We start from the raw sequence: 18,425 nt of genomic DNA on the forward strand, positions 1-18,425 counted from the left end.
CTTATAGTCTTTGAGCACTAGGCGCTGAAGGGGACGGACAGACGGACGGACGGACAGACGGACAGACAGACATGGCTCAATCGACTCGGCTATTGATGCTGATCAAGAATATATATACTTTATGGGGTCGGAAACGATTCCTTCTGGACGTTACACACATCCATTTTCACCACAAATCTAATATACCCCAATACTCATTTTGAGTATCGGGTATAAAAACCACCTCTAAAAGCTATATACAAAGAAAAACGGCTTTAATATGCGAAGGAACACATGACGTGGAATGTTCAAACTGACACTCGATTTAATGATTGGCGTTCGGTGGTCTTTACTGATGAAAAACGTTTAAATTTTGACGGACCTAATGGCTTTCAATTTTATTTTAATGATTTGCGAAAAGATGAGCTCACAGTCGAGAAACAGTACAATGGATTTAATTTTTATAGATCAGAAAATGAACGGTGAGCGCTTCAAAACACTGTTGGAATCCGTATTTCCAAAGTTAAATGATCTCTTCGGACCAATCCCATGGATTTTCCAAGAAGATAATGCCCCGATTCATAACGCTCGAGTAGTGAAGTCGTTTATTTCCAGTCAAAACGTTAATATCATGACATGGCCACCATATTCTCCAGATCTTAACGTAATTGAAAATGTATGGGGCTGGCTTGCGCAGAAAGTATTCGAAGGAGGAAAGCAATACGAAGATAAAGAAACACTAACTGCAGCAATTCAACGTGCCTGCGTTTTTTAGTAGTGCCTAGTGCCTGCCTAGTTTTAGTATTTCTGCGAAACATTTTATATAGTTTTCTTTATATAGAACAAACTAATCTCGTGCTACGTTTTTAAGTCTCCGGCTGCTCCAGGCCGTGTAAGATTTGACGACAGTCTGGAATGCAGCCTGAACGAGGTCGTCCTCCACGTCGCAATGGTCGCTGAAGCTTGTTTGTGTCAAGCTAATGAAATGGCCTGACAACTGTTCCCAATGCTGCTGGTGGGACTTCTGAGTAGCCCTGCAGGTTTCTGCTAGGCTGTTGGTAGCCGTATTCCGCTCTTCGTCCTCCAATTTGGCAGCCATCTGCAAGAGCTCAGGGACGTGCCACACCTCAAACTGGCTGTTCAGGACTCTTCGCAGGTGTTCCTCCAGGCTTGCATCCATCGTATCAATGCACTTGAGGAGGCTGCCAGTCAGTTGGCCACCACGACTGTGCAGAGCCTTGGATATTGTTTGGAAAATGCGGCCTGGTAGCTCCACTGCCCGCTGTGACTCACTGTGAATTATCTTTCTTAGCGTGGAGGTTGGCAAGTCGAAGTCATGGGGCAAGTCCCCCCCGAAATGTTCCGTCCATCTCGTTTCTTCTGGTTTCGGTTCCTGGGTCCTCCTTCCCAGTTGGAAAAGTCTGACCACATTTGCAGCCCCGCTCATCATTGACACCGCGATATGTTTTCCGCGGTTCCTTCTCATAGCCTCGGCGATCTTTCTCTCCATCAGCGCATTATCGGACTGCAGTCGCCGGCACAGTGCCTCTGGATCTTCATTGGCTTCTCCCTTTCCAGACAGAATGGGGCAGGAAACATGACGCTCTTGGTGTCGGGACAGTCCCTTCCTGCGATTTAGCTGGTTGCGGGCTAACTTTGGACGAAAGCGCTTCCTTCCGGTTCGCGTGCAATAGCTCACTGGAGGAGAAACCATCTGAGTTTGCTTTGATTGCTGCTCAACTTCCTCTGCGTCTTGCTGCTGCTCCATCATGCAAGTCTTCTTCTGCGGACAGCTCATGCCCTGGACTTGATCCGGGACGTCGGTACTAGTCTCTGTATCGCCAACGCTAGTGCCTTCGTCGGTTTCCATAAAGCGAACCCATCGTTCGTGCTGTGACATGGAAGGTCTTGGAGCGAAGTACTCGAAACTTGAGCTGGAACGAGGCTTCGATTCACTACCAACTTTCATCTTTACTTCGTAGTACGAAGCGTACCAGGCTGCGGCCTGGTCCCCGATCCCACTGATGCTTTGCTGCTTACGCGGTAGTGGCCTTGTCGTCCGTTTTGTTTCTGTTTGCAATGCCTTTCCAGAATCGCTAGTCTGCTCCGAACTGGTATGGGCGTGGTTCTCTGTCCACTCCTTGGGCCTGCTTTGGAGTGATGCGCAATCTCCTGAACTGTGCTCGGGTAACTGGTGGAGGAGGTTGACATATTTTGTGTGATCAGAGTCCTCCGGGATAGTTGCCAAACATCTGCCACTGACTTTTTGCGAGCCAGTCACGTTCTTGTTGAGCTCATGGAGTACCTGATCAAGACCCTGGATATCATTGATGGGCTTGCTCCCTTCGCCTTGCAGCTGTGCCCAGGAACAGGGACACTGCGTGGCCCTGCCCAGGAATCTCTTCCGGAAATCACAAAGAACTTCAATGAAAGCGTTGTCCGCTTCTTTCTGCAGGAGCGCGGCTTTGGAGGAGCCCATCTCTCCTTTTGCGTGTCCTGGGAGCTGCTCATTAAGCTCTTCTGTTGCTCCAGCTGTAGACTCTTTCTCTTTCAGATTGGCTCTCTTCGATCGCTTGTCCTCCAGTTTTGTTTGTTTCTTTTCCCTCCCTTTGACCTCCTTATCCTTGGACTCGAGCTCTTCTTTTTCTGCCCTTTTCAACTGCTCGTAAAATTGTTGCACACTATCGACCTGTTTCCGTTCGAGCTCTTGGTCTTCTGCTCTCCCCTCGAACTCGTTACCGTTGCCACCACATTTCTTTGGAAGATCTTCTGGGTCTTTACTCATTGTTTCAAGCTCATTCTTCTTTCGCCTACGAATTTCGATCTCCTTCTTAGACTTTTTCTGATCAAGCTCCATGTGTTTACCTTTAAGCTCCACTTCTGTAGCTCTAGATTCGAGTTTTTCACTGCCTCTCTCATCGAGCTCTTCTGTGACTTTGTCCTCTCCATGTCGCCCCTCAAACTCATCCTCCATCCCTTTTGCATCGAGCTCTTCTCTTTTTTTCATGTCATTTCTCAACTTGTGCTGGCTCTCATCTTCTCTCTTCTGTCGCTCCTCCTGCGGTGCGTGCGCCCTCCCTCTCTGCTCACGGTCGAGCTTGTATCCCGATGCTATTATTTTTGTTTGTTCTTCCTTCCTCTCCTTCTCCTCCTTCCGCTTGAGCTCTTCTCTTGGCAGACCTTCCGTTTCCTTACCATTTAGCATTCGGTCATCACTCGGCTGCTGTTCCCGTTCTAATTCTTCCTTCGTTGCTCTCCCAGTGGGCTCTTCCCTTACATTTAAACAGCTCTTCTTTCCGTTTTCCATCATCTTAAGCTCCTTTCGAAGTCTGAGCTCCTCGTCCTCTGGTTCACGCTCACGATCTTGCTCCTTGGCTCTCTTTTCTGGCTGTTCCTTTGTCTTGATCTGATTCTCCTTCCATTTGACCTGTTTTTTTTCGCTATTCTTCTGCCCTTCTTTTAAAATACGCTCCTGCTCTCGGAGCACCCGTTCGAGCTTTTTTTCACTGGATTTACTTTCGACTTCATATTTTTCTAGATAATTTTGTAATTCTTTTTGAGCCAACATAATTTTCATGCTCAAAAACTCTTTGTGAAGTCTGACATTCCCTGGATTTTCACACTCGGTCTTTTCTTTTCTGGACATCCTTTCGGGGTCTGTGCTTCTTTTCATTTGAATTTCCTTACTTTGTCTTAATTTTTCGCGCTCCCCGTGCGGTATTCGGTCCTGCACTGGCTGCTCCAGCTGGAGCTCTTCCTTGGATTTCTTTTCCGTGCCTTCTCTACTTTTGGTCTCTTTTGTCTCTTCCCGTCGAAGATCTTGCCTTTCTATCTTCTGCTTCTGCTTCTCTGGAGCGCGAAGCTCCTCCTCCCGCTGTTCCCTCACGGCCTGTTCTGGCCAGGTCCTCAACTTAAGCGCATCTTTTTCTTCCACCTCTTTTCTTGAATTGTCTGGCTCTTGACTTTGATGTCGCAGGTTCTTCTCCTTCGATTGTCTTTTCTTCACTGGTATATCCCACTGCGTTGCCCTTCCTCCCTCTCGTCGATTGTAGTTTTCCTCTACCGTCTGTGGACCAGTCGCAGCCGAAGCCCTTTCTTCGATAAATATTTTCTTCAGTGCTCCCAGCGTAGGCCACTCTTGCCAGGGACACGCTTTCATTATCTGACTTTCAATCATCAGCTTCTGCTTCTCAAGCTCCTTTCTTTCGCACTCTTCTTTTTCCCTCTTTATTGCCTCCTCATGCTGACGAAGGCTGGCTCTCTTTTCAAGCTCTTTCTTTGCTCGGTTCCCATCCGCATCTGCTAGTTCCATCTGCTCCCTTTTTCTCCCATCCTCTGACTCTCGCAGTCTGAGCTCCTTCCTCTGCTGTGCTTCCTCGAGCGTATTATACCTGCTGGGCTTCCGTTCAGGCTCTTCTTTTGTTTTCAAAGCACTTCTGTCGTTTGCCGTCTCTTGGCTTTGACGTCGTCTTTTAAATTTTTCCGATTGCAAAACCTTCAGCAGCAAATCCCATTGCATTTCCCTTCTTCTGTCCATTTGCTCCTCTTCCGTGTCCCTTTCCGTCGCAGACCTACTCTCATGCGTAATGGTGTCTTCATCGGTGCATCCCTCCGGCGCTCCCTCTTTGACTATCCACTCCTCACACGGCCGTTTCTTCACTATCGCACGGTCCTTTGGCATCTCCTTCTTTTCAGGCTCCTTACTCGGCTTCTTCTCCAGCTCTTTCCTTTCAAGCTTTTCTGTTGCCCTCTTCTGGTGCTCCTCTTCCCTGTTTTCAATGTCATTTGATTCTTTTCGTTTGATCTCTTCGCTCTCTATCCTCTTCCGCTCCCATCGAATTGCGACCTCCTTCCGCTTTTCCCCTTCAAGCTGTCCTTCTCCACCAGTACTTTTGAGTACTTTTCTTGCGTTCATCTCATTTATACTCTTTTGACTTTCGCGAACATCCGTCGGTCTCTGCTTTTCTTCCGACTTCACATTTTTAGCATTCTCATTCTTTTTCGTAGACCCTCTTCTGGGTCCTTGCGCGTCCTTGCCTGCTTTCTCCTCTGCGCTGCTCTCCTCGTCTGAGCTCTTCTCAGGTGCTCGCTGCCTGTGCCACTCGGGCTTCTCCATCTCCATCTCAAGCTTCTGCATCTGTTGACGGTCGCGCTCTCCTTTGGCCAGCTTCTTGTTGTTGGCGTTGGCGTTAGAGCTGGAGTTCTCCGCCCGAAGTTTCTTCTGCGGCTCCAAACTGCAGCTCCTTACCACCTTGGGGTCGAGACGCACATTCTGCTGGCACACATCGCACATCCAGCCATCCAGATGGATGCGCAGGCCCAGACTCTCCTCTCTCACAGTGCCATTGCAAAGCCAAGACGATTGCCGGCGAAGTAGTTTGGCCTGCAGCTGGCGCACGCTTTGGTTCCGTTCGAAGAGCGGTCGGCTCCGCTGGCCCTGTTCGCTGGACTTAAGCTCCCAGGGACGCTGCCTCTCCTTCCGGCTCTCGATCAGCTGGCGCTCGTGCTGGCGTCTCTCCTGCACTGTGCGGCTCCGCTCGCGGTGCTCCTTCTCGCGATCAGCCCGATTGCTGAGGAGGAGCTCCTTCTCTTTCTGCTGCCGCTCGGCTCTGAGGAGCCGCTGCTGCTCGCGCTCGTACTCGCGCTGGTTCCGCTCCTTGCGTTCCCTTTCCTTGCGCTCCAGGATCGTCTGGCGCCTGCACTGGCGATATTGGTTGTTGCGCTCGGCCAACAGCGGACACGAAGCCGGTACATCCGTAAACTTTGCCTTCGTCTTAACTTCGTTCTTTCGCTCCTTGCCGCACAATAACTCTTTATGTGCCACGGTCAACACCATGGGCGGCTTTTGGGGCGACTTTTGGGGCGGCTTGCGGCCTTCCTTGGACTTGGCTGCGACTACGAATGCGGCTGCCGATTGGAACTCTCTTAACTGCTTCTTCTCCCACCTGTACTGCGCCTCGAGCTCGTCCAGCTGATAGATTTTCTGCCTCCACACTTGCTTCATGGCCTCCTTGCTGGCCTGGGGCTTGGGGGGATGTGCGTGGTGGGCGATTAGGCTCGCCCGCGAGGGCTTGGGCACCCGCAGCGCCGTCATGCTTTGCCGCTTCAGGAGCCCGAGCCGCCACAGCTGCTGTCGGCCCACCTTCCTTAGCACCGAGTGCAGCTCCCGCCTGTAGCTCTCCAGCTTCGTGAAGGGCGATGAGAGGCGATTCGACTCTCTCAATTGGTGGTGTATGAGCTCCAGTAAATAGTCGCGGGCCAGCGCCTCCTCCTTGCTGGTGTGGCCCAAGATGGCCAGCCACTTGGTGACCAGGCTCACGTCTCGGGGGTTCGGGCAGTCTCGGGTAAGCCTCCGTATGAGCCCAATCTTCTGTTTGACGCTGACGCTCGTCTGTTTGTTCTGCGGGTGCTTCCCGAGACCCGTCCCGTAATGTTCGGATGATTTTTTATTATTATTACAGTCCATCTCCATAGTAGCTTTAGCTCTGAGAGTATTCAAATAGACTACGACTTGGCACCTAGCCAACTTTGTTCCATCTAACCTGACCTGGCACTGAATTCGACCCAGCTACGTAGATTTTCTCTGTTCCCAGTCCCTGTCCCATTTGAGGCGAACGAGGATGGTACCCAAAGGCTGGGCTTCGACCCATTTTCATGATTCCATATCAGAGACCCCCAGGGCCAATGTCTGTCCTAGATCTCTCTCCTAGACTATAGGAGCTAGAGCAATCGAATTTTGCATTCAGATTCCTGTAATATCACACTGTTACAAGTGTATTTCAAAATTCCGCCCTGCCACCTTCCGCCCCTACAAAGAACTAAAAACCGTGAAGATACGATAAAACCGAAAACGCCGAATCATAAAGAATATCTATGTCTACCAGACTGGATTAAATCGGATCATTATAATCGTCAGAATGAACAAATGAAATTCCACGCTCTTACTCATTTTCAGTCTCTCGCTCACATACTCTTCCTCGTGCAGTGTGCGAGTGTAAAAATGTAGAGTAGCGGCCCTAGCTGCGGTTCACAAAGTTCCCGCTCGTTTCATTTAATGTTTTGCATAATCGCAAGGTACGTACACACTTGATCATAATAATAGGTACACGTTGAAGCTTTTCATTAATAATTAGTTGTATCGTACTTCATGTCGCGCGAAATAAAAATTTCCTTGACTACGAAGAGCTGCAAATATACCATTAGCCGAGACTGAACCATTTTCTCTGATTTTTGTTAAATATTTTGGAAAATCTTTGTGGAAGAACTTTTATCAAGAATCATCTCTCTTATGGGAGATAATAATAAAGGAAGAGGTAATAATAAAATATCGAAATAATTAGCTTTTGCTGATTATAATAGGTTTTCTCATCAATGTTAATAAAGTCAAATTTCAATTGGTTAAATTTTTAACTTTCTATAAGTTTTTATAATAATATTGGGACAGAATTATATGGAAATTTGTTTCTATTGCATTTAATATTTTGATCTAGATGGACCTTCCCATGGAAATTCCCATTTTAACTCATTGTGCTTTTTACTCAAAACAATACGATCATTGCTGGGCCGAAGTAACAAACCCTCGAAATAATCGTGCAAAACGAATACTTCTGAACAAAACAAAGGTCATAAGGTTATTCTTTTTAATTTTGTGTCAGTTTTCAACACCGACTTGTATTCACCAAAATATATTCCTGAGTATTTCTGAAATATTGTTTCATTCAATCATTTCAGCTTCTCATTCATTATGCGGTTTGGTGTATCTGTGATCTGTGACAGATCTATCATCCAAAGCGCTCACTCAGAAAAGGGACTTTTTCACATCTTTTCGGCTGATGCCCCACTGTGCGACCACGAGGACGAGCATGAATAAACTCAGCGAGTGAATACTTGCTACATATTTGCTCATGCGAGTGTGTAGTCTTCAACTCAAAGGATAGTTCATTCGGATGATCTTTATGTGTGAACGTTTTTTCGCTCACCCAAGGCCGTACTCAGCGGGACACACTTAAATGGCTGCGTCAATTACGCATGAAATACGAAAATAAAAAGGCAGAATAAAGATGCATGGGGAAATGTTTCGAACTCGATTGGTGTCCCCGTCCATGTGGAGCACACAGGCTGCCTGTTGGCGAGCTGATTAGCGTGAATTATGGGAGTTTGACGAGTTCCGTGGGCAAGTCCCTTATAACAGGCCTTTCGACAGTTCCGTTGACCCTCGTTGGGACCCTTGGGAAACGGACGGCACAGGGCATGTGAGGGACTTGGGACATAGTACCTATTATTTTCACTGGTTTCATTCATATATTCCTCCGCAAAGGCGACTTGATTGATTGAGGCACCAATAGCACGTACAGATGCACGTATGGTAGTACCTATGTAGATGTATGTATGTGTGTGTGTGTCACTACGCGAATTTTTGTGGCTTCTTACACTGGTCAACAAAACCTTTTCTTTAAAGGGAGCGATACCATCTTTTTCTGATAGGTTTCGGGGTCAAAAAATGTTTAATGAATTATGATTTTGTTTTAGGGGTCAGGGATTTTGGAGGTAAGCTTGCGTTTTTACATGTAACTTTGAACCGAAATTTGAGGAACTTAGTAGTTTTGAAAAGCCAATGAATGCAGCTCTTAGTCGGTATTGTACATGTTGTACCTTAAGCGTACCGTCTGGAAAATATGAGGCATTCAAATGAAAAATTGATATTTTTATGCGGTATTTTTTTATGCTATTTTCCTTTGACTTCAGGAAAATAAATAAATCGAAAATAAATTCGATTCTTGTCGTTTTTCGATGCAAATTGATGTGTAGCATATTAAAACTATAAGGAAAAACGCAAGCTTACCTCTGGAAAAAAATCTTAGACAAAAAAAACTCCATCCACAAATATACCGTTAATAATTTTACATTTGGGAGCCACATATCTATCAGAAAAGGTAGATCTGATTCCAGAGTTTTTGTTGGCTGTTGAATGGTGTTATCCAAAATGAATCCCAGAGCAAAGGCTCATCATTTCCCAATCCTCGGACTCGTTGCTATCTATCCCGCCAGCAGTGACCTTGTCTTCAATTCGAGCAGAACATTATGACCCGACTGGGCCCTGTTCTTGACTATCGTTTTTATTTTTAACTTGACAGCTATGGCTTCATACGAATTTATTTTACTTTGTGCCCTCCGTCGCACTGTGGGCCATCAGCCGAAATGAGGTGGCAAAAATATAAAACTTTTAAGTTTGCAAGCATATAACCCAATGCAAAACTAGAATTCCTGTAAAAAATGTTGTCATTACAAATCTTGGGAACAGTTTTTCTTATTCTATCATTGAAATAGTGAACCACCCTGATTCTACATGCATACATACATATGTACATATTCCAGAGAGAGCAGCATAGATCAGATGAAGCTCATCTCTCGGGAGTGCGACGAACCGTGCACGTGAGAGCGCAGCTCAAGACAGGGCAAAGCTTTTTCTGTCAGAGCGTACAGCTAATAATGCTAAGTGCATGCAGCATGCAGCATAAGGAAATTAATCCAAAGACAGAAAGACGTCTTTGTAAAATTCGCAAAAGCAACAAAACTGTGGTATAATGATTACATAAAAGATATGTAGTAAAGTATTACAGTGATACATATGTATATTACAATAAACAACACAACAGAAAACTTATTCCAAGGTACGATTGTGATAAAAGTCGTTCTTGCGTGGTTGGCCAACGCCAGCGCCAACCCAGAGAACCTCAGCACCCCCTTTGGCTGTTCGACTTTGCCTGCCGGACAGCTATCAATGTATCTATATAGACCAAAATCTTTCTACATATATACTTTTACATATATCACCCACTCAAATTGTAGTAGTCAATTTGTGCCTCATTACTTATTACTAAAAATACAATCTTATATAGTGGCCGATCTGTGATTTTCTTTGTGGTTGTTGTGCCGTGTTTTACCGCGTCCTTGCCCAAAAGCAACAACGACATAGCAGCTTCCCAGCTTAATTAACTTTCTTAGATCTTCTCATTAAATTTCCATTCAATAAACAAATTAAAAAACAAAAAAAAAAAACATATTAAAATTCATAAAGCTGGCCTAATGCCCTAAATTGTAAATAAATATGACATTAGGCTAAGAATTCCATTAGGTTAATTAGGTTAACTAGGGTCTGATTGTGCCAATAAAAGGGTATTCCTAAAATAACGTTTTATGATGCTTTCTCTTTGTTTTTGCGATTCCTTTTCTGTTTCTCTATCAGCCTCTTTGCCAGCGATATCTTGGGCCCAACGACACCTGTAGGCAAACATTCATATACACCGATACACCTACGTTCATGCCAATAGAACCTAGCACAACGATACGAATTTATAATTAGCTTTATAGTACCTTAAATTCTTACTACTAACCTTTCATCAATCGAAGAGCAGTTGTACCATATTTTTTTTCATTCCGTCTTTAGCTAAAAAAATAAGATCGATGGTTTGCCCACGCGAGTTGTTGTTCCCAATTCGCCCCTTGCCCCTTCTGCTCGCTTTGCATTTATTTCGTAGCATCGCACCACAAATAAAGCTGCGTACTCAGAAGGACACTAGCAAGAGTCAAAAAGTCTGCATATATTTGTTTACATCTATTATTTATATGTAATTCCGTTAATTCTTTGCCGCAAAAGGACAAATTTCGCAGTTGACAGAGGGTGTCGTGAACATGCATTTACTATCCACGTCATTCGTTTACTTGGGGACCATTCCTGCCTTCCTCGAACTGACGACAGATAGCTCAATGCTTGGCATTTAGCGGTGCTCATCTGAATCATTCACTCGCAGACAGAAATTATCTACTCCTTCGTCAGCATCTGAACTCATTTGATTCATTTACCCGTCCGTAGCTCTGTTCTCTGCGCAACACATGCCATTCATTGTCTTGCTCAGACGATGTCTGCGGGACGAGCTACCTCCTGCCCTGACAGGGCCAACAGGCAAATGAATGTCAAACGTCGCGACGCTCCGTGTTTTCTGTCATTGTCTGCCGGTCTTCCTCATTGTTGTCTCCTCTCTAGGAGTATTTGTACCTGTGGCGGCATTCGCTCCCCTTCCTCTCCCCCACAAACGTTTCAGGGCGTAGTGTACAGTGGGCGGAACGGCCAATATGGCGGCAAAAAATAACAGTAGTTCATAAATATGAACAGGGTAAACTAATATATACATACATATGTATATATATTTCAAAGTTTGCTCAATGGTAATGATATAATTTTGTTCTGAAGCGGAGATATACAAATTTAAAACATTATCTTCCAAATAACATACATATTATTTAGTATTAAATGAGCAACCGCTTAAGCAAGACTACCACATATTTTATTTAATCTAAGTTTTTGTTTGATAACTTGCAAAAAACCCGATGAAATAAACGAGTGCGAGATAGAGCGAGTATAGATTCGTTAATAAGTACATATAAAGAGCTAGAGTCAGGACTTGAGTGGAAAACTTGCAGAATCTTGTTGATTTCGATCCACTTAGGGTTACAAGGCCCAAGTATGGCTAGGTCTGATCGTCCAGACCTATTGCCATCCTTCCAAAGTTACTGATACCTCATCACCGACTAATGACTATGGTATCACTGTCGGTCCAAGAAAATTATAAAGAATTTAATCAATTCTCCGATGATTGCTCGCTTCGTTTTCGAAGGGTGAGCACTACGCTGATTAGAATCCGAACATCCCCGAATGAACAGCCCTTCAAGTTTATATTTGTAAAAATTGATGGTCCGGTCAAGTCGTTCAGGGGTTCTATTCGAACTACAGTCAATAGTTTATTTGACTTTACCTTACGGACTGGTTGGCCGTTTGTGCCCACTGTGAGGTGATCCAAGTGAGGCGCCACACAGTTGCCAGCAGGAGTCTCAGTAGTGTGTAACTTCGAATTAAATCAAATTAAATGAAAAATTAAATAAGCTTTTGACGTGGCCTTCTGCGGCTCTTCACCTCCAGCTACTGATCCTGCCTGTGTACTTCTGGTTCCTTGGCACAGACGCGGTTTGTAATTTGTATTTATTTTTTTACTTTTACTACTTTTTGTTCGGGTTCCTCTTTTATATTTTTTGTCATCTTTTAGCTTGTAGCCGCAGCTGGCACGAAAAATTCCAACATTGGGCAAAGTCCCTATCTGTGCCAGTGCATCCTTCCGCTCCATCCCTATTGCTCACTCGCCCCCTCCTTCCGTTGCCTGTCCACGCATCTTTCTACGAGTATCTCGCATGTCTGCGTCTTATTTAATATGGAAGGCCGGCGTATGTTCGTTGACTTTATTTGTTGTATGTAATAAAATTAAAGCCCTTTAGCCATTGTATTCTCCCCTAACCCCGGCTGGCACGCGACTCGACGTGCCGATACTCAGTATGGTACTCGATACGGTATTCGATACGGTACTCATATATATTCGCATATTCGTTATGTAAGTGTGCATATGTATGTACTTGCATTATGATTTAGTCGTAAGCTCTATTGGTGCTCATCAGGATGGGTATATCCAATCGTCTCTTGATTCTGATCGAGCCTCATACGATGCCTGTGTGGGCTATATGGGGTCGGGAACGGTACCTTCTGGTTATTAAATACATTGTCACAAATTGTACACATACATACATATACTCCTGTGGTCTTTGAGTACCGGGTATTAAGACTGGCACAAAAAAAGAAGTGCAGAAGAACAAATTGTATCTGTAGACACGAACACACACACACACGCGCGCACATGGACCCAACGAGCCATGAATGTAGACTCTTAGCTAGGGATATGGCCATTAAGTTGGTCTTTTTACGACCATAGTCGTAGTTATGTCTGGAGCCGCAGCCATGTCGAGGATTCCGCGTTCAATTTGGCTCTCCATGCTTGGATTGGTATTGGTAAGTGTAAGTGTGTGCGTGTGTGCGCTTCTATTTGTGTGCTTGGGTGCCTCCATGTGTCGGTAAGTTTGCCCATCACTTAAGTTTGGCCTTTGATAATGAACTCTCGCCAACTCTCTGAAGTTGGCCAGAACAAGCGGCGCTTAAAAACCACCGCAAGCAGCAAACCATGCCCACACAACCAATTTCGCCTCCCCTCTCCGCCTGACGGCAGGACGATTACTATAATACAATAATTTCATATTCAATTACAATTATGTATGATTTCTGGCGGCATTAAGCGAACTTTTTCTATTTTAAATTTTGGTAAGCGGTTTTTCCAATGAACCTGGCTGTGAAACCCAACCTTTTCTTTAATATTTTAGCTATTAAAGACATTTTTACGAATAAGCTGATAACATACTTAAACGCTTCTGCGTGAGCGGTATTCCAGTAACTTACATATGTGCAAAATATGTGAAAAATATCCCCTTGCTTCTGGCATAAATACAATTGTTTTTTTCTTCAGAATATGAAAAGTATAATTTGTTTGAAGCTCAAATGCCTGAGAGACTATTAATAGAAGGTATTCAGAGTAATAGATGATATGGCTAATTTAATGTTTAATTCTTTAGATCAGAAATAACATACGTTTTTTTGTGTTCTATGAGAGAATACTTTCAAATGCTTGTTAGATAAAAGGATTCAAGCTCAAATATAGAGAATATAAGCCGAAAAGTGCCCATAGTGCATCCGTAGCTCCGCACAATTGATGAGTTTACTCACAATGTAAGTGGCTCCGCAGCAGCGCGACGTGGGTCGCCAGGCAAATTGCAGAAAGCAGTTTGCTACACACCCGCAGGCCGAAAAAATTCCCCCATTCAAAGCCCTTGAATAAAATACAAGAACTAAAAAGAAAAAAACAAATAAAACTGATGACTGGCTCTGTGCTGTGCTGCGGCAGTCGTCAGTTTTTGTATTTTGTTTGCGCTTTCGACTGCGACTTTTGATATCTTCAGAGCAGCAGCTTGTTAAGCAGCAGCAGCTGCCGGACAGTTTGAAAAAGTCGATTCAGCGACCCAAAATAAATAAAGATTGACTGCCACCTTCTCCGGGCGGACAACGTCATTATTGTGGGGCTGTGTAATCAATTTCCCTTCTACGCGCAAGCTGAGTACCCACATTCATACATACGTACTGTATATACATATGTCTTAAGCCATCTAATATCCCTCAGTTGTTGGTAAGTTAAAGATACAAAATAATACCTTAAGATAAAGTGTAACTATCGATAGTCTCAGCAAAGTCGTATGTTGCAAGGCCACGGGTGACGCTCGCGATCCTCTGTTATCGCTAGAATAGATGTTCACTTGTAATCTGATGGGGGCTGATAATGGCCCCCACTCTAACCCGCTAGTAATGCACGTGTAGATCCTACTAAAGAACATATAATATTAGCATGATAAATTAATTAAATCACAAATAAAACCACTCATTAATCGAGTATCTTAATGCCGGAGAACGTGCTCGTTGACAGTGTTTCGATGGATGGTTCTTGTTCTAGACAAGATATTTATGTCCTTGGATGTTATTGGATAGCAGCAGAACACTACAAACGATGCCTTGCTCAATCACTTCAAAGCGCAGCACTCTCATGACGGCATGTAAGTAGCACGTGAATTTACTTATCCAAAATTAAGGCATTAAGTCCCAGAAATTACCCCCAAGCTTCGTACTCACCCCCACAGTGGTCCTTGAAGTCCTCGCAGCAGTCGCCCAGCTTGAGGCACGCGTGATCGCAGTAGCAGGGCTTATCGCTCAGGTCCTCAATGATGGCGTTGACGGGGGCCTTCTGCACCACGCACGAGGAGTCGCGTCCGTTGCAGCAGAGCTGCGCCTCGCGGCAGGACCCGCCCGCTGCCGGCGGGAGCGGCATGGCCGTGGCCAGCAGTAGTAGCAGCATCAGCCATGGACACGTAAGTGGCTTCGACTCCATCGACATTCTTGAGCAGCACTGATCTGACCGAATCGACCGAACCGAGTCTGGAGTCCCTGTAGCTCGAACCTATGTATACGCAGGGCACATATGATTGGGTTGGGTTGATTTTAGCCCTTGGCACACACACACAGACACACACACACACACACATACACATACGCTTCAAGCAATGTATTAGTGTGGAAATTAAATTTACGTCCAAGAGCGGAAATTAAAACAAAAATTGAATTATGGGAATTGTGTGATAACGGGCCGTGATGGGCCCTTTGGTTGGCGGGGGGTGTTGGATCCGGTGGTAATCGGAATTCTTGCTCGATATGGAGCTAGGGCTGGTAAATCGAACCAACGAAATCTAAGAAACAATCGGCCAAATACAAAAGGGGCGCACGAGGCAGAAGGGCAGTCGGAGGCATTACGAAAAAAAAAAAAAAAAAAATCGACAACGCACAAATATGAACTCTAAGCACGGCAAACGAAATCAAAGTAGGTCGAGCACCTCACTCGAGGGGGAGGCGGTAACCCGCTACCTTTTGACTGTAAATCAATGCCGCCAAGGAAGGAGCTGGGGAAAGGGGGCGGCACCGACTGTGAAATGGTCCCGGGCTAGTCTACTTTGCATAAAATATTGTTCAAATGCCAACAATGGAGAGCCCGTCGCCATCCCCATCCCCATCGCCATCCCCATCGCCGTGTCCGTGGCCAGGCCAGGCCTTGTTTGGGATAATAAAACAAGAATTTCAATTTTCATAAATCGTTGTCAAAAAGAATCACGGCAGAGACAATGAGAGTTTAACAGCTGCGGCAGCGTCCCAGCGTATCCGAGTACGAGTACGAGTCCCAGTAGGACTCACAAATCCCATGCACACACGTGCTTCCAGCTCCAATCTCGTGCAAGTGAATGTCGTTGGGTACTCGCGACACTCGTAAGTCCTTCACTTCTCCATGTGACCGGGAGGATTCAATCGAATCGTAAAGTGCCGCGCTGCCATGGCGAGAAGCGGAGAATCCCTCCACTCTATTCCCTGCGTCCTGGCTAATTTAAGTACTCGCACTTAAAAGAAAGGGAGTCGAGGCTACAGATTTTGCCACAGTTTACAAATATGTATCGTACATCCATACATATGAACTGAATATTACTGTGTTTAATTTTGCAAAATATCCAACGTTCCCAAACGGACGAATAGGTCCATTGTGCTGAAATAGCTTTCACTTATCTTATCCACTTAGTTACGTGCTGGAAGAAAAGACTTTCAAAAGTCAACTCGCATATTAGCCTGTAGCGTGTCGAACGGATGAGAAGGCCTACAAATGAGCCATCATTTGCATAATTTGTCAAACGAAAGGCCACCACATCGGGCTCACAGACACGTAGTCCAAGGGTTCCCACTGAATTTGATCACACACATTTATTTCCAGACAGACAGATCTACAACTGAAGCCCTGGTTTGCAAAGAAACAAACAACTTCCTGATCAAAAATGTTCACAGGTACATCTACGTATAAAAGAAGGATTACAAACAAACAGAGCACTAATTTTGAAAAATCTTTGAGTTATCTATTTGAGTGAAATTTGTTCCCGGACTTTGAAGAAAAAAATCCCAATCAGAGGTACTATTTATACAAATCCATAGCATCGCATCAAAAAGTGATTCAAAGCGAATGTTTCGTGGAGTACTTCTAACTTTTTCTTTATTTTTAGGAAAAAAAAGCCACAGTACATTGGCTACAAATTGACCATATGGAGAAGCTCAATGTATCACGTATACACTGGGCCCATTCACGAATCTGTTGGAGCATCAGTACCCGGTATCCATTCACCCATTCATTGGTCCTTTAGCGTATGACTCTTGCGTGCATTCGCGTGGTCGTTTCCATTTCCCCGCACCTAACTGTCTAATGAATGCATTGGCCGGTGTTTTCAAAATCATGTTGCCAAATTTGTCGCAGAGTCCCCAGACTCCAGGGACAGCGGATGAGACCCAACAAAGCATTGACATCAGATAATAAATGACACTATGCCACGGCCAAAAATCCATGACAACGTTTTTAAATTGGTATTTTTTTAAAACTTTTTCCAAAGGTAAGCTTGTTTTGCATAAAATAAAATATCTTTTTGGGAAACATTATGTTTTTAAATGGAAAATTTATGTTTTTTTGCGGTATTTTTCTCGAAAGTCGAAATAAATTAAAATATTATTAATTAATAAACGTCGCGTCATCTAGGGCATCTTGGTAACATATGTACCTATCGTTACCTCTGGCTCAGTGTATTTTTGTACAGAAATAATATACTTTTGTTTATTTCCAACGTATAAATCGAACGGTGGCATAGTTATAAACGATGCCTCAGCCAACAGTTGTGAAAATAATAGTTCTGCATTTGAAAGACTACTATTTCCAAAAACGGTAAGCTTAAGCTGCAGAGTTTTGAAGGAAAATTGATAGCTGCATTCGCAAACTTTCATAAGAAATGCGAAGTTGTTCAAAACCAGGTGTAAAACACTCAAGTTACTCAAGTTATGTGAAAAAACGCAGATTACTTCTGAAAGAAAACATTAGTTATCCGCAGAACGCAAATGGCCGGGGGAAAATGAAAATACAAAACCGAAGCGGTCCTCTGACGAGACCCCGAAACTCCAAAAACAAAGTAAACTAAATTGTGGGCGAATATATGTATAAAATGTATCCTCTGTTCGTGTGTGTTTGTGCGTGTGTCACAGCCCGACATAAATGTCCTTTAATGATTAATAACTTTTTCACTCCTTTTCGCGCGCACACCGATACGCAGCCACGGTCGGGCGGGACAAAGGATGCGACACAAAAGCGGTTAAGTTTCACTTATCAAAAAAAATTCAAAACAAAAAAACACCATCAGAGGCGGCTACGTGCTCCCCAACTGAAAATCCAATAAACGCGAAAGCCAGTCACCAGGAACAACAACAACAACAACAACAACACCAACAGCAAGCAGACTAACGATCTTTGCCACAGGATTTTCCACACTTCAAACGCTTTCTTACGTCCTTTTGCCGCGTGCGTTGTCGGCGCTCCGTTGAATCCCGTTACGGTCCGCTCCGTTACAAGTGCGCACGATAGCCGGCCGACGACTGTGCTGCTGCTGGCCGTGTGGTGAGTTATAAGGCTCCACTCTGCCTGACGCCAGGAGCAGCAGTGCAGCAGCGCCAGCCTTTCGGCTGCCCCCTGCGACTCGTGCGACTCGTGCGACACGCTCGGCTCCACTAGCCATCCACCACGCGCTCCATCCAAGGCCCGTGCATTGGAGCTGCTGCTGTTGCTGCTTCGCTGTTGCTGTCGTCGCCGCTGCGCTGTGGGACTTTCCCCTTGCTCAGGCATACCAAAGCCGATGGTAAGGTCCTTCCATGGTGAGTTTTTCTTGTGCTTACCGCTGACTGTCAGAGCTGCAGGCAATCGTCATATGGCCGTTAAACGAGTATCGGGCGACAACCTGCCGTGATTACCAGGACCAAGGATGATAGCGCCGGCGTTAATGTTCCATAAACCACTCCGCTCCAGTTCGGGGAATTGGGTGTTCTGTGTTCACAGAAATGATATACG

At 44.9% G+C, this 18,425-nt stretch overlaps 1 protein-coding gene across 2 annotated transcripts in view; it reads right to left on the minus strand.

Annotated features, from left to right (window-relative positions):
* The window catches only part of LOC108164872, a 122,821-nt gene extending 104,791 nt beyond the window's left edge, over nucleotides 1-18,030 (minus strand). Inside the window, exons 1-2 of one of the 2 annotated variants that reach the window (XM_017300815.2) lie at nucleotides 17,870-18,030; nucleotides 14,591-14,915 (exon numbers count right to left, since the gene is read on the minus strand). In XM_017300815.2, the coding sequence (XP_017156304.1) occupies nucleotides 14,591-14,852 (262 nt within the window). In that variant the 5' untranslated portion in view covers nucleotides 14,853-14,915; nucleotides 17,870-18,030. Of the gene's footprint in view, nucleotides 1-14,590; nucleotides 14,916-17,826 lie in introns of both variants that reach the window. The other variant, XM_017300817.2, reaches the window with a different exon arrangement.
* Nucleotides 18,031-18,425: the final 395 nt, after the last annotated feature.

The sequence above is a fragment of the Drosophila miranda genome, chromosome XL (genome assembly GCF_003369915.1).
Source record: "Drosophila miranda strain MSH22 chromosome XL, D.miranda_PacBio2.1, whole genome shotgun sequence".
In the NCBI taxonomy this organism is placed as follows: domain Eukaryota; kingdom Metazoa; phylum Arthropoda; class Insecta; order Diptera; family Drosophilidae; genus Drosophila; species Drosophila miranda.